General features: G+C 54.2%; 1 protein-coding gene across 2 annotated transcripts in view; it reads right to left on the bottom strand.

The window, feature by feature from the left end:
* The window catches only part of SLC2A1 (solute carrier family 2 member 1), a 28611-nt gene extending 13994 nt beyond the window's left edge, over positions 1-14617 (bottom strand). The window contains exons 1-2 of one of the 2 annotated variants that reach the window (XM_032332008.1): positions 14336-14617; positions 2359-2454 (exon numbers count right to left, since the gene is read on the bottom strand). In XM_032332008.1, coding sequence (XP_032187899.1) covers positions 2359-2454; positions 14336-14353 — 114 coding nt within the window. In that variant the 5' untranslated portion in view covers positions 14354-14617. Of the gene's footprint in view, positions 1-2358; positions 2533-14335 lie in introns of those variants that run through there. The other variant, XM_032332007.1, reaches the window with a different exon arrangement.
* Positions 14618-23056: the final 8439 nt, after the last annotated feature.

The following is a 23056-nucleotide window of genomic DNA, read 5'->3' as shown; positions in this document are numbered from 1 at the left end:
CTGAATACCGGTGACCAGCTCCTAGTTTTTCTCCAGCTGATTACCCGCGGGAGGAACAGACCCCCACGTCCAAATGTTTCCTGTGCATCTCCAGCTGTGTCTCACCGCACCTCAGTTCTGGCATGTCCCTCTCATACCTCTCGGTCCCTCCCATACACCAGCTCCCCCGCCAGAAACCCAGAAGCCACTTTCAAACCCTACTCTTGTCCTCACACTGAACTGATGACCAAATCCTGCCCACTCTTCCTGTTCGGTGTTTGTTTTCCTATCCCCATTTACTCGGAGCCGCTCTCTCGCAATTTCCCTATCTCTCATTTCCCATTCTCAGACCCTCCCACTGCCCAGATGCCCGACTCCTTGCCCTCAAATGCAAATCTGAGTCTATTTGTCCTCTTCAATGAGGCCCTATTGTTCTCACTCTAGTCCATACTCCTAGCTTGGCCCATGCCTTGGTGCCCACGGGCCTGTCCTGCTGGCGCCGGGCCATGCCACGCCAGTGCATGCGTGACTCTGTGGGTGAAATCGACCCACGAAGCCCTTTGTAAGTCAGGCCTGGGCTTCCCGTGGTGGCCTCCCCAGACTTCTTTCTCCTCCCATTCACCCTACCCTGGACTGTCTGTCTCCTCTGCCTACCCAGCCCTGTTCTGCTTCTGGAAAACGCTGCTATCCTGATCTCAGAGTCCTCATCCTGTCATTAACTCACTGGGTTTTCACAGTCGAGACTGTCACTTAACCCAGGAGCTCCCAACTCTGGCCACACGGGAGCACTGCTAGGGCGCGTTAAACATAAAATGGCCAAACAGCACCCCAGACTGAACACATCAGGATAGGAAGTGTCCGGGGGCTCCTAAGGGGCAATCAGGAGCCCCCAAGGGGCAATCAACTGCAGAACTCAGCCGTCCTCTTAACACTGTGCAGAATTTCCATCTGTGCGATTCCCAGATGGAGCCAGCTCCGAGGCACACACCTTGGCAAGAGCTGTTCAGAACACTTAGCTAAAGCAGGGCCTGGGGCTGTTCCAAGCATGGGCGCCATTTCAGACAAGTCTGGAAAAGTCCTGTTACCTCTGCTGCAGCTCAGCATGACTCAGCAGGCCAGGCCTTCCTGGTAACCCGCTCCCGGGCATCAGGCGTGGCCCCCCAGAGCCACCCTCTGCCTACTGGGAGGAGGACCAGCTCTGACTCCCGACAGTGCCCAGTGCCCCTGAACTAGCCGCTGGTCCTCGGGAGCTGGCTGCACTCACTTTCTAGCCTCACCCTCTGGAGGGCAGAATATGGCCCTGGCAGGACTGTCCACTCTCATTTCGTCCTCCCCAGGAAGGTACAGAGTTTTCAACCGATGAGGCAGCTGGTCAGGGAGACAGCCTGAGATTACAGAAACCGTCTGGCTTCTGAATCCACCATTCACTAGCTATGTGTGGAGCCTGCTGGTTATTTCATCTGCCCAGGGCCTCAGTCTTTGTGTCTCTAAAATGGAACTTAACCTCATAAACATGTGCAAAAAGGCTGATATAGAGAAGGGACGCCTTCCAGTGGTTTCCTTTCTGCCTCTTGACCCCTCTCCTCTTCTCTCCTCCCTAAAGCAAGTGTGCTGAGCTGGAGGTGGTTGAGGCGTTCCCTCCCGGGCCTGATATCCAAGGAACAAGTGAGGACAGATCGGGGATGTGCTGCAGGGAGAAGCAAGGAAGCACAGACCCCTCCTCCCTATGGTTCCCTAGGGCAGGACATCAATTTTACTTGGACAGGGGGCCTCCAGGGGAAGAAGGCTATTTCCAAGTGGAACAGGCGACCTTTACAAGGGACGGTGCTGTTTGTGGGCAGGTATGAGCACAGGCTTGGGGACTACCCGGTCAGGAAGGTTCCAAGGCAGACTGGGCTTGGACACCAGCTCCACCCCTGCCTCGCTGGGTGATGCAGGGCAGGTTTCTTTCTCTGGCCACTCCCCCCAACCTGCAGGACAGGAGCAGTGATTGTCGCCTGCCTGCTGGCCCACAGGCCCGCCTGCCTGCCTGGGCAAACCGAGCAGCAAGGGAGAGAAGCACCACCAAGCCCTCTGGAACCCCCGAGTGTCACATAAATGCAGCATCATTGTATCACGCGTTGCTCTGATGATTACGAGTGTCTGTGCTGGGTAGGAGGCTGGTCAAGATGACAAGCCCCCACGATTTTTGCAGCTCCAGGATTCCAAGGCCAAAGTCAAGAATTTTTGACCTGTTCAGGGCCAGACAATTGGCTGGTGGGATCAGATGGTGAACTGATGTAAATGACTGGCACCTGAGAGGCAGGGGGAGCCTGTGGGGTGTGCGGTGCCCAGCAGAGCAGGCTGGCGTTCATAAGCCTGGGAAGGCATAGCACTCACCTTCTGCGGGGCATTGATGACTCCAGTGTTGTAGCCAAACTGTAGGGAGCCGAGCACTGCCCCTCCCACGGCCAACATGAGACGGCCCGTCAGCTTCTGCAGAGAAAAGAAGACCCACACTGTTACAGGCATGTCTGGGCCCAGGTTACTCCACGGCATAGGCGGGCAGGTTCCCGTGTTCAGATATCTGGCTTGGCTCCTGGCACCACACCAGTCCTTCTCCCAGGAAACTCAGCCACTTCCTGACCTCGGATGCCTGAACCAGCCCCACAAACTTCTAGACACTGGGCTGGCCAGACTCTTTCCTTGGGGGAGAGGGGAAGTCCCGTCTTCTCCCTCTGTAGCCAGGTCTTGGCTCTCTGGAGTCTCATTCCTCTGGTGGAACCATGACCTGCCCAGGTCCAGGGGGCTCCAGACTCTGTTTGGGAGGCCCAGTAATCAACTCCTCTATGCAAGGGGGGGGGTGCAGATTACATGGGAGGAACAGCATACAGTGTAAGCACCCTGACTTTGGGCCAGAAAGTGCTGGCTTCTGGTTCCAGCTGACCTGAGTCCCAGCAGGCTGCCACCCTTCCCTAGTCCCGTCCGGACCCCCATTTGCTTGTGTACAAGGAAGGAGCAATCATGCTTGGCAGCACTGGAGATGTGGTCTTGCCCTCCCTCTCCCTCCATTCACAGAGCAGGAAACTGAGTCCTGAGAGGCAGAGACAGATTACGCAGGGGTCTGCACAGAGTCAGACTGGAACTCAGGGCTCCTGACTCCCCACCTCGTGCCTCTCGTGGCAACCATCCGCAGAGCATGGGCTTCCCAGGGTTATGTGGACACAGATGACGTAACAGGCAGGAATGTGCTTTGGAAAAGTACATGACACCAGGCAAGTAAGAGTGTCGGGCCAAGGTGTTTCAAGGGGCAAAGGGTTGGGGGGAAGAAAAGCATGGAGGGTCTCTGTCCCCCCCGCAGCCTGGGGCATGAAGGCCCCAGACAGGAGAGCCCTGGGTGAAAAAGGTGCCATACTCTTGGGACTCAATTTCCCAAAAGAACCCAGAAACAGCCCCGACTTCAAGATCCTCACAGACAGCACTGGGTTTAGCTACTCAGACCGGTTCCTCTAGCATGGTCTTTTCACCCTCTAGAAGCTGTCAGGCCAACAAGTGCAAAAGCCAAGGTTCCCACATCAGAGGTGGAGAGAGGAGAGACTTCGTTAGTTAGCCTGAGCGCTCAGGCGGAGTCCGTTCTTCAGCAGGTGACTGCTGGACTGTCCTTCCCACACGGCCACCTTGCCTCTTCCTGGCCCAACTCTGGACATTCATCCTGGGCCGGGGCTCTCCTCACAGTGGACTGCAGGCCTTCCAAAGTCTCCCTTCCCTTAGCTCCCCAGGGAGCCTCCAGACCCAGGGCTGTGGGCCCCAGCCAAGCTAACTCATCATCGGGTGGCCGCTGGGATAAAGGCAGAGGCGGTCACAAGGCACTGAGCGTGGACCGAGGAGGGCTGGAGAGCCGCTGTTGAAGGCCTCCATGTGAGGGCTCCCTGCCTGTGGTGAGTCACGCGTGAACTCGGGGTTTTCCACAGAGTACAGTATTAGTGGTGTGCCAGAGAGAGATTTCTCTAATTCACGTTAGAATAAATGTAAATATGATTTAATAAAATATGGCACAGCTGTATCATAGAATACAGTGGGGAAAAAAATAAAGTTCTCTAGGGGTGCCTGGGTGGCTCAGATGGTTGGGTGTCTGCCTCCAGCTTAGGTCATGATCTCCAGGTCCTAGGATCGAGCCCCACGTCAGGCTTCCAGCTCATCAAGGACTCTGCCTCTCCCTGCCATCTCTCAGATAAGTTTAAAAAACAAAAACAAAAACAAAAAAAACCTTAAAAGAAAAAAAACAAACCCAGAAAGCTCTTTACTTATTGATTTGGGACACTTCCCAAGCTATATTAAGGGAAAAGCTAGCTTCCTAGCAATGTGTGTTGCATGCTGTGTGTGGTATGAAAAGAAGAAATGGCTGAGGACGGGAGGGGAGGCAGAACACACCCCATCTATCTACCTACTTAAAACAACACATAAGAAAGGTAACGCTGTACCCTGGGATCTGGATGGCAGAGGCTGGGTGGTGTAAAGGTTTCACTTTACACCTTTTTGCATGCTTTTTAACTTTGAACCATGTGACTGTATCACCTACTCGGAAGAATTTACTTATAAACCCCTTGGTTTCCTATTACTTAGAACAAAGCACTTAAATAAAAATGAACAGCACACAGATGACGTCGTGAACCGCAATACAGATGACCCGTGATCAGGAAATGAACAGCACAGCAGAGCTGTGAGCGCTAAGTTGTCTTATCACAGACCCCGTTTTCAATCTGGCTCGATGTCCTAGGGGTGTGTGCGACTCTGAAGTTACTCTTGTCACCCCCCCACCCCGTTGAGCAGCTGTGGCCTCTGACAATGGGGGCTACTAGGAGCCAAGGACAGACATCTGGGCTAGAACTGCCATGGGCAGGTCAAGGTCAAATTCCGCTTTAAAGAAAACCTGCCTGCCTACCCACTCCTGGTTATAGCCACAGCCACCCCAGCAGGCTGCTGCACTAGGACTCAGGCATGCTCAGCGACCCATGCTCCAGGCCCTGGATGACACAGACCCCAGTCCCAGCATCAAGGTATTTTTCCTGGGACAATCGAAGACAGGTTTGTAGGTGGTGACACTGAAGTTGGCCAGGAAGGACATACAGAGTCTGCCAAGTGGGGAAGCAGTGGCAAGACTGCATTCCAGGTAGCCAGAACAGTCTGTGCAGGGGGAAGAAGAGGGGCCTGATTCTGCCGGATTAAACAGGCAGTGCTCAGTGTGGCCGGATGCTAGGCACAGGGGAGGAGATGTTGCGTCCCTTTCCTGCAGGGAGGCACACCCCCACCACACCCAGCGGGATCTGGGATCTGGGCTGTACTGAGATCAGGAGACCCAGGCGGGAAAGCAGAGAAGGGCTTCTCTTCACTTCGGAGCTGGGACACATGGAGACCTCTGGGCTCAGGTTCCTCACGGAGGAGAATGGGGGATCCAAGTTCCTTCCCTAAAGACTTGCTGTCAAGTTCAGTATCCGTGGCCATTAGGGAACCTGGCAGGGTTCACCTGACAAGCATGTGCTGCACCCGGGAAGCATGGGAAGCCACTCTCCATTGGGCCACCACAGCACCACCTGCCCCCACCTGCTCTGTGGCTCATCTAGGTGCCACAATGAAATCCATTCATTCCACACCTTTAATTTAGGGGTCAGGCTGACGAACTACTTGGTGGCGACTTGGAGAAGGGGAACAAACCCACAGCTGTGGCTTTCTTGTGAAGCCTTCTTTTTTTTTTTTTTTTTTTTTAAAGATTTTATTTATTTATTTGACAGAGAGAGATCACAAGTAGGCAGAGAGGCAGCAGAGAAAGAGAGAGAGAGAGAGAGGAGGAAGCAGGCTCCCTGCTGAGCAGAGAGCCTGATGCGGGACTCGATCCCAGGACCCTGAGATCATGACCTGAGCCGAAGGCAGCAGCTTAACCCACTGAGCCACCCAGGCGCCCCTTGTGAAGCCTTCTTTAAGAGTTGGAAGCGTAATGTGGAATCTGGAATCTAGAATCTGTGACCCCCAGGAGCCCACCCTGGTCACCCATCTGGGACTACCCTGCGGCTGAGGCTACCTTCTAGAAGAACCTGCCCTCTCACAGGGTGTTGCCCTAGTTGCGTCCCCTGCAATTCACCGACCAGTCTGGGAACTCCCTCCAAGAATGGGGCCTGAGTCTTACCCAGCTCTGCAGCCAGAGCGCGCCCAGGGTTGGGCACAGTACAGATCATTCATTTGTAACCACTTCCGAATTTTCCTTTCAGGGTATTTATTTGGCCAGAAAAGTGCTCATCCTTACAGATTTTACCTCGGCCATTTATCGAACCCCAGGTGGGCACTGGAACATCAGCTCTGAGAGGCACGAACAGGCTAACAGTAACTCCCACGGCCTGGGACTTGAGAGGAAAGACCTCAAGTTCAAATTTGGGCTCTCCTAGGAGTGCCATAGGCCTCTCAGTTCAGCACATGCCCAGGCTCAGGGACCAGCAAAGAGGAGGACCTCACACCCCCACCCCCATCAACCCTATCCCAATGCAAGGGTCCTGACGCAGGGTCAGCCTGGGGACTTCTCCTCCCACACACTGGCATGCCAGATGGCACACTGGCCATGCCGTGTAACTTGCTAAGCACTGTGGCCTTTTGACCCTTGCCCAGGTGCCCTTCCTCAGCACCGTGCTCCAGCCCTGGGCTTGGCCGGCAGCAGGCCCTTAGTCAATATTGGCAGAGGGAGGGCTTTCCCTGCAGGAGCAGGGTCCCGTGCTGGCTGGATCCAGACGCTGCTCCCATCCCATCCTCCTCCCACAGCTTCTCGAGCGGTTTCCTGACAGGCGCGGAAGCACAGGACATAGTCTTTCCAGCAGCTGGGTCCCCAAGTTCTAAGGAGGACAGGAGGGGGTGAGGCAGGGGAGTATGAAATCCATAACAGCTCCCCCTTTTTATTTATAAAAATAATAAATTTTTATTTATTATTTTATTTATTTTTATTTTTATTTTATTTTATATTTCCCCCCAAGATTGCATTTGAACAAAATTCTGGGCATTAAAATAGAAAGAGGCCCCCCTAACTGCAGAATTGCTATTCACAGTCTCCTGTGACAGATGGGGAGCCTAAGGTCAGAGGGCAGACTCCCAGGATCCTCAGCAAACAAAAGCCAGGGCTGGGCCTTGAGTTCTTTGGATTCCTTGACTAGAAATTTACCCTCTGGCCCCTTCCATCCTGCCAACTCTTTTCAAAAAGAAGAGGGATGGGCCCCCCTTCCAAAGCCTAACCTGCTGGTGACCTCAGGCAATTCCTCTGGAGGCCATCCCCTCGGGCTTTCCAGTGAGGTCAGGACTTCTGCATGCGAGGCTGGGCCTCCCCTGCACCCCGGGCCTCCCCTGCACCCCGCAGTGGCCCTGGGGGCAGAAGGCACTCCTTTAGTCTTGCAAGCAGAGAGGAGAGGAGGGAGCTGCTGCCTTTATCAGCACCCGCCGCCCCAGCAAGGCACGCCGCCCCAGCAAGGCACCCGGCCCCATGCCAGCAGCTGCTAGTGCACCCCAATTGAGCCACCGTGGACACGCTATGGGAGAGAGGCTGTCCCACCTCACAGATGAGAAAAGGGGGTGTTGTGAGAGGGGAAAGCAGATAACCAGAAGGTCCCCGGCCTCTGTGATGCCTCCAGCAGGAGGTCTCTGAGGCCAAATCCCATGCCCTTCCTGCTCATGTCCTCCCCCTTGCTTCCGGGCACCGGCCCCGAAGGAAACAAGGTTCCTACCTGGTACTTTCTATGTAGGTCAACTTCTATTCTAGCGACTTTTGGGGCCTTGCCCAGTCTGAGCCAGGACAGCCCAGGCCAAAGCTCAGAAACCTCTGGCCACTTGACTGGATCTTGCTCTAAGCCAAGGTTGGCAAACTAGGGTCTGTTGGCCAAACCCAGCCTGCCAGCTAAGAACGGAGCTTCCATTTGTAAGTGGCTGGAAAAGAAAAAAAAAAATGACTAATATTTTGTGACACATAAAAATGATATCAAACTCCAATTTCAGTAACCACAAATAAACATATTACTGGAACATAGTCACACTCATTCATTTATAGATTGTTTACAGCTGCTTCTGCACGACAATGACACAAGGGCATCACAGAGCAGAAGAAGTTTGTCAGCTCCTGCTGGAAGCCCTAGGTCCTTGGAACTGCTCTGTGTTGGGGAGCCTGGGTGGCTCAGTCAGTTAAGCGTCTGCCTTCAGCTCAGGCCACAGTCATGATCTTGGGGTCCCTGGGGTCTACTCCCCCCATCAGGCTCCCTGCTCCCAGGGTGAGGGGCAGGGAGCCTGCTTTCTCCCTCTCCCTCTGCTTGTGTTCTCTCTCACATACATAAAACCTTTAAAAAAAAAAAAAAAGAGAGAGAGAGAGAGAAAAGAGAAAGAGAACTGCTCTGTGCAAACCTAGCCCATGTGCACAGGATTTTCAAAGCCTTCCAGGTAAAACCAAATCATCCTCTCTAAACCACCCAAAGGTATCTGTCCTAAAACAAAACCTACGTCGCTCCCGGGGCTGTGTACCAGCCATCTGGAAAAGCCGATACCCATCCAAAGGGTGAGATGGGCACCAATTCAACCCTGATGAAATTCAATGGGTCAGACCATGAGACTATGCACAGGTCCCTGTCCGTGGACAAGTTTAAGTCCCAGCTCCCCCTACTAGGTTGACCCGAGAAAGCCCACTCCCTCCAGACCAGACCTTTTTTTCTCCAGAGGAGAGCTTTCCTAATAAGCCAGTTACTCCGGAATTCTTGTTCCCAAAGCTATTCTAGCCAATGCGCATTCAGCACTAAACCAAACCAACTCCCTGCCTCCCTGAAACTTGGTATTTCAGTTAGGGGTGGGAGGGCAGAAAATAAAACCTCAACTACATCAGGTGGCACATGATATGAAGAAAGAAAGTGATGCGGGTGCCAAAGCTTCGTAATGGTGGGACACGCCTATAATGGAATATTATGCAGCTGCTGGAAAGAACGCAACACATCTGTATGTCCTTGATAGGAAGTGCGTGCCAGGACCGACTGTTAAGGAAAAAGCAAGAGGAAAAACAAGGTGTCAGATGTACATTTTGTGGAAGGAAGCGGGAGAAAATGAACTTGTAGAGATGATACTTGCTTGTATGGGCAGAGCAAAAACATCTGTAGATACTGACGTCTCAGGGATGGTGGGCAAACAGAAAGGGCTGTGCGGGGCACACAGAACTATGTAGAAAGTGTGATCCACTTACAGGCACGCAAACACACGTGCCCAAAAAGTCGTCTGTGAGGAGGAACACCAAACAAACCATTACAACCAGGAGAAGAGGTTTACTCTTTTTCCTTGTATGCTTCTCTATCATTGACTCCATCATTTCTGTATTTTTTCCCTAAGATTTTGTTAACTTATCTGACAGAGAGATAGAGAAAAACACAAGCTGGGGAAATGGCAGAGGGAGAAGCAGACTCTCCATCAGATGTGGGGCTCGATCCCAGAGCCCTGGCTGGGTTCATGACCTGTGCCCGAAGGCAGATGCTTAACTGACTGAGCCACCCAGACGCCTCTCTGTTTCTGTCATTTTCAAAGAATCTATGACCTGACCCAGAGAAGTAGATATTATCCCCACCGCAGTTGAGGAAACAGGTTCCAACAGAAGGTGTGGCTTCCCTGAGGTCAAATGGCAGAGCTGTTTCAGTGCGCTCCCTTTCCTCCCTTTCCTGCCGCTCGCACATACCAGTGGGAGGCCAGCTCTGGGACAGGCAGTCTGGGGACACGTCCTGTCCAGCAGAGGCCTCAGTGGCCGAAGGTTCCGTAAGCTGGATCTGGCAAGAGGTCTCTCCCCTTCCAGGGTGCCGAGGCCCTTAAGAAGCCAAAGCCAGCAAGGGGTGGGTGCTGAGGTCTTAGAGAGGGTGAACGGAGCCCTGATCGTGCCCTGAGTTCAAGGCCTGGGCGCCTGGCTCAGTTCCTATAAAACCCCACGGTTTATGCTTCAGTTACTGCCTCCCTAGCCTGGTGGCTGGACGGCAGAGCCTCCGGCTCTGCTCTGCCCCTCCCACGGAGGGAGGTAACAATCAGAGGTTTGTTTTGGTGACCAGGCCTGGGCCTGCCAGCCTGGTCACAGCCTCTCTGTGAGGCCACGAGGCCAACCAGGAGCCTTCTCAGCCTCCACCATCCGGGGGAGGCCAGTTACCGAACTGAGTGGCTTTGTCACCTGTGCGCCCAGGAGTAAGGCGGGGGAAGGGTGAGGCTGCAGGTCCCAAGCCAATGTTGCACACTTCCCCCTTTGTTCTAGGCCTCCCCAGCTCTGCCAGCCCTGAGGTGGGGGGGAACTGGATGCCTTGTACCCTCAGAGCCAGGGAGGCACTCTAGGCCCTGACACCCCGTGACCAGGAGGCACTGGGTAGAGCTGAGCTCCCTGAAGTCACAAGCTGATTATGGGGGATTTGGGACTGACCCAGTACTGTGGCAAGCAGGGCTGGGTCCCCAACAGGCTCAGCATGGGACAAGGATCCCGATGGAGATGTTTACACTGTCTGTGCACCCAAAATGGCCATGCAAAGGGTCTTCCCACCTAAACAGCCACCACCTTGAGTTGGGGAACAGGGCCAGTCTCATCATACCGGCTATGGGGTAGCAGGTTTCCAGCTCCATGGCTCTGAAGAGAGTCACTTGCCCAAGGTCATACTTTCCTGAGGACATGTTTTGCTTGCATTCACAGAAGGATTTCGGTTGTCGAGTTATGTCTAATCCCACTTTTTGACTCTGACTGCACCAGAAGGAGCTTGGAGGTCCTGGAGGATGGAATTCCTATTGCTCTGGGGTGAGTGGAGGGCCGCACACTGGGCAGGGCCATGGAAAAAATCCTTTTTTTTTTTTCTTTAAATACTCAGGCATATCTCCAATTCTTTGTGACAGCCTTTTCTTAGACAAATGTCCTTCCTTCATGGGCCCCAGTTTCCCCCATCTGTCAAATTGAGGGCTGGGCGGTGCACTGTAAAGTTCCTTCCGGCTCTTTCCCTGATGCTCTTAGGCCATCCCAGAGAGGCTGGAAGCATGTTCTGCAGTAGGAGGTTCGGTGTGTGACCTTGGGAAAGTCATTTTTCATTGGGCAGTGATGTCTCTGCGGCCCGTATCTCCCTCAGAGGGGAGGGCAGGGCAGCGACATTAGCTGACCCAGCTCTGGGCCCCGCACTCCCACCCAGGTGCCAGTCCCCCAAACTGGCTTCCCAACAAACCCCTGCTACAGAAGAACTGGCCGGTGGGATCTTTAATGATTGACTCAACCGACCGACACTCATTGCCCGGGAATCCCGGCAAAAGCTCCCACTGTCAGAATGTCAAACTTCTGGATGGAGGCCACAACCCAGGTACAGTCACCTGAGACCCAGGTAAGTGCAATGGATCTCAGGAGTCCAGGGAAGCAAGGAACATTTATGGAACCTCTATGGGGACAGAAACGTTCTTTCTAAAATCTTAGACTCTAATAATGAAAATGACATCACCCTGCCGACGAGGCAACTGAACTAAACTGGAATTCAAAACCACATACACAGGATTTTAAAATTAAAAAGTCTATGCTCTTCATACCACTGAGGGTCTGAGGAGCCCTGCAGATCTCTGATTTCTCCTTTATCTGGAAGACAGAGAAGGCAGAGGCCCAGGAGAGGCCCCAGGCGCCACAGGGGACTAGCCAGGAATTCTTCGTAATGGGTGAGAGGTCCTAGCGCCGGGCTCAGGGATCACCTAGCCAACTGCCCAGGAGGGGGCATGAGTGAACCTCTGGCTGAGAGGGGAGGCATTCAACCTGTCTCCCACTTCCCTACTCAGTTAAACTCAGCACAATGCATAGAGAGGACACCAATGTGCAGAGGACACGACAGAATACAGCAAAATCGTTTGGGTCTATTCTCAGTGCCTAAGAGATGAAGGGGAACACAGCAGAAAAAACATCAGGGGCACCTGGCTGGCTCAGTTGGTAGAACGTACAACTCTTGATCTTGGTGTTGTGAGTCGGACCCCGTGAAGGATGTAGAGATTCTTTTTTTCTTTTCTTTTTTTTTTTTTAAAGAGAGAAAGAATTTCAGAGTCAGACACACCTGACTGAAAGACCTCAGGCAATGGACAAACCCTCTCCAGGCCTTAGTCTAACATCATGCACAAAAGGGCTGTGCTTACTGATCAAATCAGCAGTCTCCAAAAGGAAAGGCTTTATTCTAGAATGTATACTAATGACCCAGAGAGGGTTTCGCAAAAATGAAACAAATTTTTAACCGTTAACTATTATCTGTGTCTTTTTAAATTTCTACGTTAGGGAGGCATAAAATCTACTAGCATAAGAGTGTATAAACATGAATTTGTAAATATAGATAAACCACTGAGAAGGAGGTGCTCCAAAGTAATTTACTGATGGGCAGACAGTCCTAAGTCTGGAAGGTATTGCATGAAAACACCCACTGGCTACAGCATTTAGAACCAGCTCCTACGTATAAGGACAGCCTTTGAGTTTAGGCAAAATCTCCCGTTGGCCCAAAATTCAAGAAAGGGTGTGGTGAAAGAGGTCAGCGGAGACTGAAAGCCCTTTTGGATTGGCCTGGGTTCAAATCCAACTCCGCCACTGACTAGCTGTGTGATTTTGCAAAAGTTACCGCTCTTCTCTGAGCTCCAGACCTACGAGGGTCAGTAACACAGTGGCATTTCCGAACAGGACAGTTCTTACTTTTGAAGAAGTAAAAAGGAAAAAGAAAAAGGGGGGGAAAAAAGGTGATTCTCTTTTACAGACAGAGAAACTGAGCCCCAGAGAGGTGAAGTGGGCTGTCAGAGCATCGAGATAAAACAGCAAAGGTCTCAAGGCCTTCCCACTCGCCAAAATCACTTGATTTATTTTTGTTTTGTCATATCCACATGCCAGGACAGCGACTGATGGCTGACGGCTGACTGCTGGGTTTGAGGCTCAGGGTCTCACCTAAAGCCCAAGGGCAAGCGTGGGTGATACAAGTTCCGTGGATTCAACAGGTATGTAAGGACCGAGGACAGCCAGGCGTCGGGCAGGCGCCACTATGGCCAGACAAGACCCCGTTCAGTCCCACTGGACATCTCCACGGCCCAAAGGAAGGGCAGTGCAGACAGAGTTCAGTCCTATCCCCGCATTCCACGTTTTAAAAAAAGGAGGGGGGGGGGAGACCCTTGTGCCTCCCCTGCCAAAGAGCTGGGAAAATTCGGGGAGGGAGCGCTTCAAAGAAAAAAGTCACTTTAAAATATTCGTCGCGAGGGGAAAGGGAGGGTAAGAAAGAAACAATGCCCTGCACACAGGAGGGGATCGACAAATATTTGTTGAAAAGGAACCGTTCTGGAAGTCACAAAGATCCCCTGCAGGACGAGTCTCTCTACGAGACGAAGAAAGAGATCCCTATCTGGGCAGTTGTTTGTCCCCAGGGGAAGAGGCCACATCTAGAGCACGGAGTGTCCCCCGGACCCCAGGACCCGGACCCCGGCGTGCGCTCCCCTCCAGATCTGCTCTGGCTTGGGGCTCCTTCCCGGCCCGGCCCACCCCCCACCGGCCCGGGGCTCGCGGCGGCGGCCCCCCGGGAGCTCCCTCGGCCCAGCCCCGCCCCAGCAGGGAACGTGCCATCTCGGAGCACCTCTCCCCGGTACTTGGCAAAGCTTTGGGGCCTGCACTACGAGGCAAGAAGGGCCTCAGAGGCCGGCTCTCCGTCTCCGCCCCGGAGTCGGGCATCCTGGAGTTGGAGCCCCCGCCTGAAACAAGTGCCCTCCGCCTCGGAGCCTCGGAGCCCTGCCGCGGGAGACCGCGGGAGGCCGCGTCTAGCGCCAAACAGCAGGCCGCGCGCGCAGTGCGGCCCCCGGGAGAAGCGCGCAGCGGCTCGGAGCCCGCCGAGTGGGGGCGGGTCCCGCCGCCTCCGCGCGCCGCCGCCTCCGCTCGCCGAGGCCGGGGCCGGGCCGGGGGCTCGGCCCGCTCAGCCAATGGGCGCCGCGCTCGAGCCCCCTCCCCCGCCCCGGGAGGAGTCGGCGCAGGGCCTCCGCCGGGGAGAGCGTGAGCGACGTGCAGCGCCTGGGCCCTGGGTGCCCCGGCCCCGCCGGGCCGCGTGGACGGCGCGGCGCCCCCGGAAGGAAGCCAGATACCGGTGCGGGCGCCAACTACGCACGCGGCGCCCTTGCGCCCGCCACATCCCGAGCCCATCCGCACCCGCGCCCCCAGCCTTGCCAGAGCGCGGCGCTGCAGGCCGGCGCCGAGGGAGGCTCAGAGAGGCGCGGCGCCCGCCCCGGGCGCACAGCGCGGCAGGGCGGCGGGGGAGCTCGAGCCCGCGGAGGGTCGGAGGAGTCCGCGCCTTTGTTCCGGGTGGGGAGGGCCGGCGGGCGCGCGACTCACCTTGCTGCTGGGCTCCATGGCCGCGCTGCGCCGGAGGCTCTGGCAGCGCCGGGTGCGCGGGCGGGGACGGGCGGACGGGCGGCGCGCTCCGGATCGGAGACTCCGACTGCGACTCTGACTTCGGTCCTTTGGCCTCCTGCTCCCTGGCGAGCTCGCTCCCAAGCCCCGCGGCCCACAAGCTCCGCGATAGCCCGGGCTACCTCTAGCTTCTCGTCTTGAGCCCGCGGCGGTAGAGTTTATAGGACCCCAGCCATTGGCTGGCGCTGCGGTGTGTGTCGGGGGGGGTCGTGTGGGCAGAGCTTGAGGGCGGGGCCTGGGGCACGTCCGGGGCGGGGCTCGGCGGGGAGGGGGTTGGGGGAGGGGGGCTGGAGGGCACCCTGCCGGCTCGGCGCTCTGGCTGAGGGGTCTCCCTCTCCCCGCTGCCTGTGCCCCGAGTCCGGGGAAGCGCGCTCGCTGTGTGACGCTAAGCCAGTGTGCACACCTCTCTGAGCCTCTGCGACCTCTAGCAAAATGGTGGAGCTGTACAGCGAATTGGGACCGGCGTAGGATAGCGCTTTAGAGCGAGGACTCTGGAGTCCTCACTGCGCCACTGGATAACTTCGGCAAACTAAAGATAATAATAGTACCATCTCATAGGTTTGTTATGAAGAGTAAGTTAGTGAAAATTTATGAAGTGTTTAGAACAGCGTCTGCTTCGTGGGAAGTGGTACTGGAGTATTTGTGACTACAGTGACTACAAACTACAGGAGGTCTCCTTGGGAGATTTTCTCCTAACCCACCTCCACCCCCGACATTCCTGCTTGCAAGCCAAGCCTTGCTTTTAGCACAGTCTGGGCCCGCTGCCTGAAAATCCATACCCACCTCTTCTTTGGGCTTTCCTATCACCTTTGTGAACTCTCCTCTACTCCTGACCGTACATGTGAACCTATGGCGACAGGTGAGTGTGAAAAATATGAACGGCAAGAACACAGGAGTCCTTGGGTTTGGAGCCAGCTCTGTTGTATACCAGTCCGAGCACGAGTCTAGGCGACGCGCTGGCCTCTGAGCCTCGGCCTTACTACGGGTAAAACGGAATGAATACCACCTCCAGGCTCATGTGCTGTCGTGAGAGATATAATTTCCAGATAAGTCCATGAAGTACTCAGCACCTGCTGACACACAGCGAGTCCTTTTTTAGGGGCAGTGGTATCATTTCAGCCTTATTTCCTCTTCTAAACCGGTGTCTTTCTTAAGACAGCGAAGGGAAAGTCACCCCCCACCCCCCACCAGTGCACAGTCCTGAGGTGAGGCCAAGTGTCCCTTTCCCTGTGGAAAGGGACAAGGAGGGGTTACTTTGGCTGGAAAGGAGGAGGCTGAGCTGACCACGTGATGCCTGGACTCCTCTGTCCGGGCTGTGTGTCCAGTGCTGCTAAGGGGGCACCCTAGCTGGGCATGGAGCAGTCCACAGAACGAGAAGCAGGCCCCTCCCCAGAATATCTCTGCCCGCAGCTTCTGTTCCTATGGTCTTCCTGTGGCTCAGCCTGCAAAGCCTGGGGCTTTCTCCTGTGCCCCACATACCAGAGGCCACCAATTCCTGCTGCTTTCACTCTCTCTACCACCTACCTCAGCCTCCTTCCCTTCCTCCCTGCTGTTTGCTGTGCCTCCACTCCTCTGGTCTCACCTCCTCTAGTCCTGATGGACACCCTTGGGCTCCTATGGCTGATGCTGCCCGAGAGGCCGTAGGCCCTCGCTTAGTTTACAAGCTCTGGGCCTCACCTCTGCCACCCGCAGTTTCTTCTCTTGCCTTTGCTCTGGTTGTTACCTCTGCCTGACTCCCTCCAGTCCCGCCTCAGTGCTTCTGATGGCACAGAGTACCTCTGCAGTGGGGCTTCCAGAAAGTGTCCCAGAGTCTCCCAAGACAGAATCTTCCCCTTCGGTGTTTTCTTCATGCACTGCTGGTCCTGTCTGTCTGCCCCCAAATGGAGGATGGCATCTGTGGTGGAGACACATGCGGAAAGCGTGAAGGCAGGCAGTAATGAACGATCAGATGAGTAGCCTACATGCCTGTTTCCTGCCAAAGCATGCAGTCTTTCCTTAAGTACCTTTTTGGTTTGGTCTCTCCCCGGCTCAAGGTCTCCATAGCTCTGTTTCCAAGCACGCCCAGTCTGTTGTGTGTGTCTTTTCCCAGCTGTGGGTATGTCTCACTCTGCCCCTGGGTCACACTCACCACCAGGCTCCCTTTCCTTCTCCAGGCCAGCCCCGGGTGGGTTGCTTCCCTAGGATCAGGGGCACGTGAGTCTGTTGCTAGGCTTATGGAGCCCCCAAACTGAAAAGGACACAGGATGGGAAATGGACAGCAGTAATACAGGGATAAGAATGTGTACTGGAGGAGAACTCGTACCACAGGGGAAGGACAGGGGATAGAGAGAGCTTTAGGGAAGGGAGGGGGCATGCTGAGCAGGGTTTAGAAGACTAAATATGAGTTCACCAGGTAGATTGTAAGGAAGGCCATTCTTGGCAGAGGGAAGAAGATGCATAGAGACAGCAGGCAGAGAGAAATTGCTGAAGGGAAGGCAGACTCTAGACCACACCCAGAGACTAAAGACAGACTCCCGGATTCAGACTCAGGAGTCCCAGCTCTGCAACTGGCCCTACCAATCATCACTGAGCAAATCCCTTCTCTCTGAACTTCAAGATTCATATCTATAAAATGGGTATAACAGTTCCCTCCTGGATCAGCCTGAGAAAAAATGGATATGTATAAAAGTTTATCGAAATAAACAGTCCTGGGGCACCTGGGTGGCTCAGTGGGTTAAAGCCTCTGCCTTAGGCTCAGGTCATGATCCCAGAGTCCTGGAGTCGAGCCCCGCATTGGGTTCTCTGCTCAGCAGGGAGCCTGCTTCCTCCTCTCTCTGCCTACTTGTGATCTCTGTCTGTCAAATAAATAAATAAATAATATCTTAAAAAAAAAAAGAAAGAAAGAAGAAAGAAACCGTCCTAATTCATGATGTCGAATCAAATCCCCCTCCTCTGGTCAGGGTAGCACCAGAAGACAAAGCAAGAGCAGCTAGAAAAAGAGCTTTCCTTTTGCCCTACCTCACCATACCTGCCCAGACAGACCCCCATTCTCTGCTTGAAATTCCATTTCTAGGTGTTCTCTCTCCGTAAAAGTTTTATGAGCCCCTAGACGCTACAGTTTCGAGGTAAACTCATGAGAAGCTATTAACACTGGATCAGAGGTTAGACTCTCAGGGGGGCTAGTTTATTTTTGGGGTGGCTGAGTCCTGGAAAACAGAATTTAACTCCAACCGCAGAGGGAACGCCCGAGAAAGTCTAAATGGCATCTGAGCCTGAAAGGTTGGGAGGCAGGAGAGGAGAGACCAGGAGCTAAGAATGCCTAGAGCGGGCCTGGAAGGTGCAGCCTGAGCCCCAAAGCCCCTGTGTCCACTGTGTAGGGAGTTGGGGAAAGAGGATATGAAGTTAGGGGGAATTTGAGCCGAAAAAGCTGAAGAACAGGGGTCATAAAGGCCCTCAATTGCCAGGTTCTAGGATGTAAGACTTTATTCAGTGAGCAGTGGGGAGCCACCGAGGGTTTCTGAGCAGGGGTACGACATGAATAAATCTCAGCCTTCCCTCAAGCCTCCCCTACCCTGAGGCTTTTAAGAAGGCTGGGAGGAGGCAGTAGAGTCCTAGAGCTGGGCTTGGAGGATCCGAGGGGCCCCCCCTCACTCCCCCCAACCCCTAACTGTGCTCACACTGGCCGCTTTGTTCCCCAGAGGCTGCCTTCAGCCCTGGAAGGAACTCGGACTTTTTCTGGGTTTGATTCCAAGCAGTTCCAGCCCTAGCCAGGGGAGGAAGGGCTCTCGGGGACTGGAGGGGCGGTGCCAGGTGGCCCAGTGACGGCGCTGGGGTGCGTGCCTCAGAGCACGCACGTGGGCTCCGGGGCGCTGTGCTGGGCGGTCCTAGCTGCTCCACGAGTCTGGTGTGAGTAAGGCACCCGGGAAGAGGGTTTTTTTGTTTCCTTTTTTTCTTTTTTGCCTTTAAAGGCAAGCATCCCGGAGGAAAAAAAAAAAAGCCTTGCTGAGTCAGCCATCGCTGCGGATGCGAGAGGGGCTGGCCTGGGTTGGGACGGGGATGGGGGGATGCGGGGATGCGGGGGGCGGGGGGGAGTGGGTGTAGCGCGGTCCGCTAATCCTCGGGATGTTTTGCAACTCAAATCCTCCCAGGCTGCAGGTAAACGCGGGGCTGGACTCTAGGAAGGCCTGATGGACCAACCAGGACAGTTTTGGGTGTTTAATATTTTCATTCTGATTTGCACACCTGTTCAAAGCAGCTGCTCTCAAAGAACTTTTCTTTTTTTCTTTTTTAAAGATTTTATTTATTTATTTGACAGAGAGAAATCACAAGTAGTCGGAGAGGCAGGCAGAGAGAGAGAGAGGGAAGCAGGCTCCCTGCTGAGCAGAGAGCTCGATGGGACTCGATCCCAGGACCCTGAGATCATGACCTGAGCCGAAGGCAGCGGCTTAACCCACTGAGCCACCCAGGCGCCCCAATGTGATAGCTTTTAAAAATCAAAATTCATGCCAAAAAATCCATGATGACAAAATATCAAAATTTTAAATAAGACAGGATTAGTAATAGTGTCGTGTTGAGTCATATGGAAAGCTCAGGGCAAAAGGAAAACATCGGTAAAGTTGACCCTGGCTTACCTTTGTCCCAGCCCTGATATCAACTCCCCTCACAGTCACTGCCTCCCCTGCAAGGGTAACTATTGTCCAGACTTCTAATCCCAGAGGTAAGTTTTGCCTGTTTTTGAACTTTGGACGCGTGAAATCACGCTCTTTTGCATGTGGCTTCTTTCACTCCACATTACGTCTGTGAGACATAACCATGTTGAAGCATGCCCAGGAAAAATGTTTAAACAAGGGAAGGAGGTGGTGGCTGGGTGTTTTAGAGACCAGTGTGGCGGCAGGTGGGAGCATGGATACACAGGGGTTCTAGACCCTCTGGCTCTGGGCCTGTGGGGATGAGGAGGAGAGGTGAATTCCAGTGATATTTTGTAAGGATAGAGGTCACAGGACTGACTGGCTATTGGGGATGAGGGAGAGAGAGGAGGCAAGGAAGATGCTCCATCTCTGGCTTGCCCAGTTTGGTGGACAGAGGAGCCATCTCTGAGTGGGCACTGGGAGGGAGGGGAAGATGAGTCTAGATTTAAACAACGTGAGTGCCAGGAACCTGTGGGACATTCCAAGGGCTGACCTGGAGCCAGCTGTCCAGATAACCCTGGCCCTCAGGAGAGGATGCTGGAGCGATATGTTCCCCCTGCCCACACCCCCACCCCCCCCCCCCCCACCCCAAGCATCAGCGAGCAGGCGGCAGCCTTGATGAGAAGCTGTGCAGAGGCCTGGGGAGGGCACAGCAAGGGTAAAGAAGGGAACTGAAAAGTTCTTTGAGGGGCGCCTGGGTGGCTCAGTGGGTTAAGCCGCTGCCTTCGGCTCAGGTCATGATCTCAGGGTCCTGGGATCGAGTCCGCATCGAGCTCTCTGCTCAGCAGGGAGCCTGCTTCCCCTCTCTCTCTCTGCCTGCCTCTCCGACTACTTGTGATTTCTCTCTGTCAAATAAATAAATAAAATCTTAAAAAAGAAAAAAAAAAAGTTCTTTGAGAGCAGCTGCTTTGAACAGGTGTGCAAATCAGAATGAAAATATTAAACACCCAAAACTGTCCTGGTTGGTCCATCAGGCCTTCCTAGAGTCCAGCCCCGCGTTTACCTGCAGCCTGGGAGGATTTGAGTTGCAAAACATCCCGAGGATTAGCGGACCGCGCTACACCCACTCCCCCCCGCCCCCCGCATCCCCGCATCCCCCCATCCCCGTCCCAACCCAGGCCAGCCCCTCTCGCATCCGCAGCGATGGCTGACTCAGCAAGGCTTTTTTTTTTTCCTCCGGGATGCTTGCCTTTAAAGGCAAAAAAGAAAAAAAGGAAACAAAAAAACCCTCTTCCCGGGTGCCTTACTCACACCAGACTCGTGGAGCAGCTAGGACCGCCCAGCACAGCGCCCCGGAGCCCACGTGCGTGCTCTGAGGCACGCACCCCAGCGCCGTCACTGGGCCACCTGGCACCGCCCCTCCAGTCCCCGAGAGCCCTTCCTCCCCTGGCTAGGGCTGGAACTGCTTGGAATCAAACCCAGAAAAAGTCCGAGTTCCTTCCAGGGCTGAAGGCAGCCTCTGGGGAACAAAGCGGCCAGTGTGAGCACAGTTAGGGGTTGGGGGGAGTGAGGGGGGGCCCCTCGGATCCTCCAAGCCCAGCTCTAGGACTCTACTGCCTCCTCCCAGCCTTCTTAAAAGCCTCAGGGTAGGGGAGGCTTGAGGGAAGGCTGAGATTTATTCATGTCGTACCCCTGCTCAGAAACCCTCGGTGGCTCCCCACTGCTCACTGAATAAAGTCTTACATCCTAGAACCTGGCAATTGAGGGCCTTTATGACCCCTGTTCTTCAGCTTTTTCGGCTCAAATTCCCCCTAACTTCATATCCTCTTTCCCCAACTCCCTACACAGTGGACACAGGGGCTTTGGGGCTCAGGCTGCACCTTCCAGGCCCGCTCTAGGCATTCTTAGCTCCTGGTCTCTCCTCTCCTGCCTCCCAACCTTTCAGGCTCAGATGCCATTTAGACTTTCTCGGGCGTTCCCTCTGCGGTTGGAGTTAAATTCTGTTTTCCAGGACTCAGCCACCCCAAAAATAAACTAGCCCCCCTGAGAGTCTAACCTCTGATCCAGTGTTAATAGCTTCTCATGAGTTTACCTCGAAACTGTAGCGTCTAGGGGCTCATAAAACTTTTACGGAGAGAGAACACCTAGAAATGGAATTTCAAGCAGAGAATGGGGGTCTGTCTGGGCAGGTATGGTGAGGTAGGGCAAAAGGAAAGCTCTTTTTCTAGCTGCTCTTGCTTTGTCTTCTGGTGCTACCCTGACCAGAGGAGGGGGATTTGATTCGACATCATGAATTAGGACGGTTTCTTTCTTTCTTTCTTTCTTTTTTTTTTTTAAGATATTATTTATTTATTTATTTGACAGACAGAGATCACAAGTAGGCAGAGAGAGGAGGAAGCAGGCTCCCTGCTGAGCAGAGAACCCAATGCGGGGCTCGACTCCAGGACTCTGGGATCATGACCTGAGCCTAAGGCAGAGGCTTTAACCCACTGAGCCACCCAGGTGCCCCAGGACTGTTTATTTCGATAAACTTTTATACATATCCATTTTTTCTCAGGCTGATCCAGGAGGGAACTGTTATACCCATTTTATAGATATGAATCTTGAAGTTCAGAGAGAAGGGATTTGCTCAGTGATGATTGGTAGGCCAGTTGCAGAGCTGGGACTCCTGAGTCTGAATCCGGGAGTCTGTCTTTAGTCTCTGGGTGTGGTCTAGAGTCTGCCTTCCCTTCAGCAATTTCTCTCTGCCTGCTGTCTCTATGCATCTTCTTCCCTCTGCCAAGAATGGCCTTCCTTACAATCTACCTGGTGAACTCATATTTAGTCTTCTAAACCCTGCTCAGCATGCCCCCTCCCTTCCCTAAAGCTCTCTCTATCCCCTGTCCTTCCCCTGTGGTACGAGTTCTCCTCCAGTACACATTCTTATCCCTGTATTACTGCTGTCCATTTCCCATCCTGTGTCCTTTTCAGTTTGGGGGCTCCATAAGCCTAGCAACAGACTCACGTGCCCCTGATCCTAGGGAAGCAACCCACCCGGGGCTGGCCTGGAGAAGGAAAGGGAGCCTGGTGGTGAGTGTGACCCAGGGGCAGAGTGAGACATACCCACAGCTGGGAAAAGACACACACAACAGACTGGGCGTGCTTGGAAACAGAGCTATGGAGACCTTGAGCCGGGGAGAGACCAAACCAAAAAGGTACTTAAGGAAAGACTGCATGCTTTGGCAGGAAACAGGCATGTAGGCTACTCATCTGATCGTTCATTACTGCCTGCCTTCACGCTTTCCGCATGTGTCTCCACCACAGATGCCATCCTCCATTTGGGGGCAGACAGACAGGACCAGCAGTGCATGAAGAAAACACCGAAGGGGAAGATTCTGTCTTGGGAGACTCTGGGACACTTTCTGGAAGCCCCACTGCAGAGGTACTCTGTGCCATCAGAAGCACTGAGGCGGGACTGGAGGGAGTCAGGCAGAGGTAACAACCAGAGCAAAGGCAAGAGAAGAAACTGCGGGTGGCAGAGGTGAGGCCCAGAGCTTGTAAACTAAGCGAGGGCCTACGGCCTCTCGGGCAGCATCAGCCATAGGAGCCCAAGGGTGTCCATCAGGACTAGAGGAGGTGAGACCAGAGGAGTGGAGGCACAGCAAACAGCAGGGAGGAAGGGAAGGAGGCTGAGGTAGGTGGTAGAGAGTGAAAGCAGCAGGAATTGGTGGCCTCTGGTATGTGGGGCACAGGAGAAAGCCCCAGGCTTTGCAGGCTGAGCCACAGGAAGACCATAGGAACAGAAGCTGCGGGCAGAGATATTCTGGGGAGGGGCCTGCTTCTCGTTCTGTGGACTGCTCCATGCCCAGCTAGGGTGCCCCCTTAGCAGCACTGGACACACAGCCCGGACAGAGGAGTCCAGGCATCACGTGGTCAGCTCAGCCTCCTCCTTTCCAGCCAAAGTAACCCCTCCTTGTCCCTTTCCACAGGGAAAGGGACACTTGGCCTCACCTCAGGACTGTGCACTGGTGGGGGGTGGGGGGTGACTTTCCCTTCG

This window comes from Mustela erminea, unplaced genomic scaffold (genome assembly GCF_009829155.1).
Source record: "Mustela erminea isolate mMusErm1 unplaced genomic scaffold, mMusErm1.Pri scaffold_49_arrow_ctg1, whole genome shotgun sequence".
NCBI lineage: Eukaryota > Metazoa > Chordata > Mammalia > Carnivora > Mustelidae > Mustela > Mustela erminea.
This window is presented reverse-complemented; position numbering and strand designations above follow the sequence as displayed.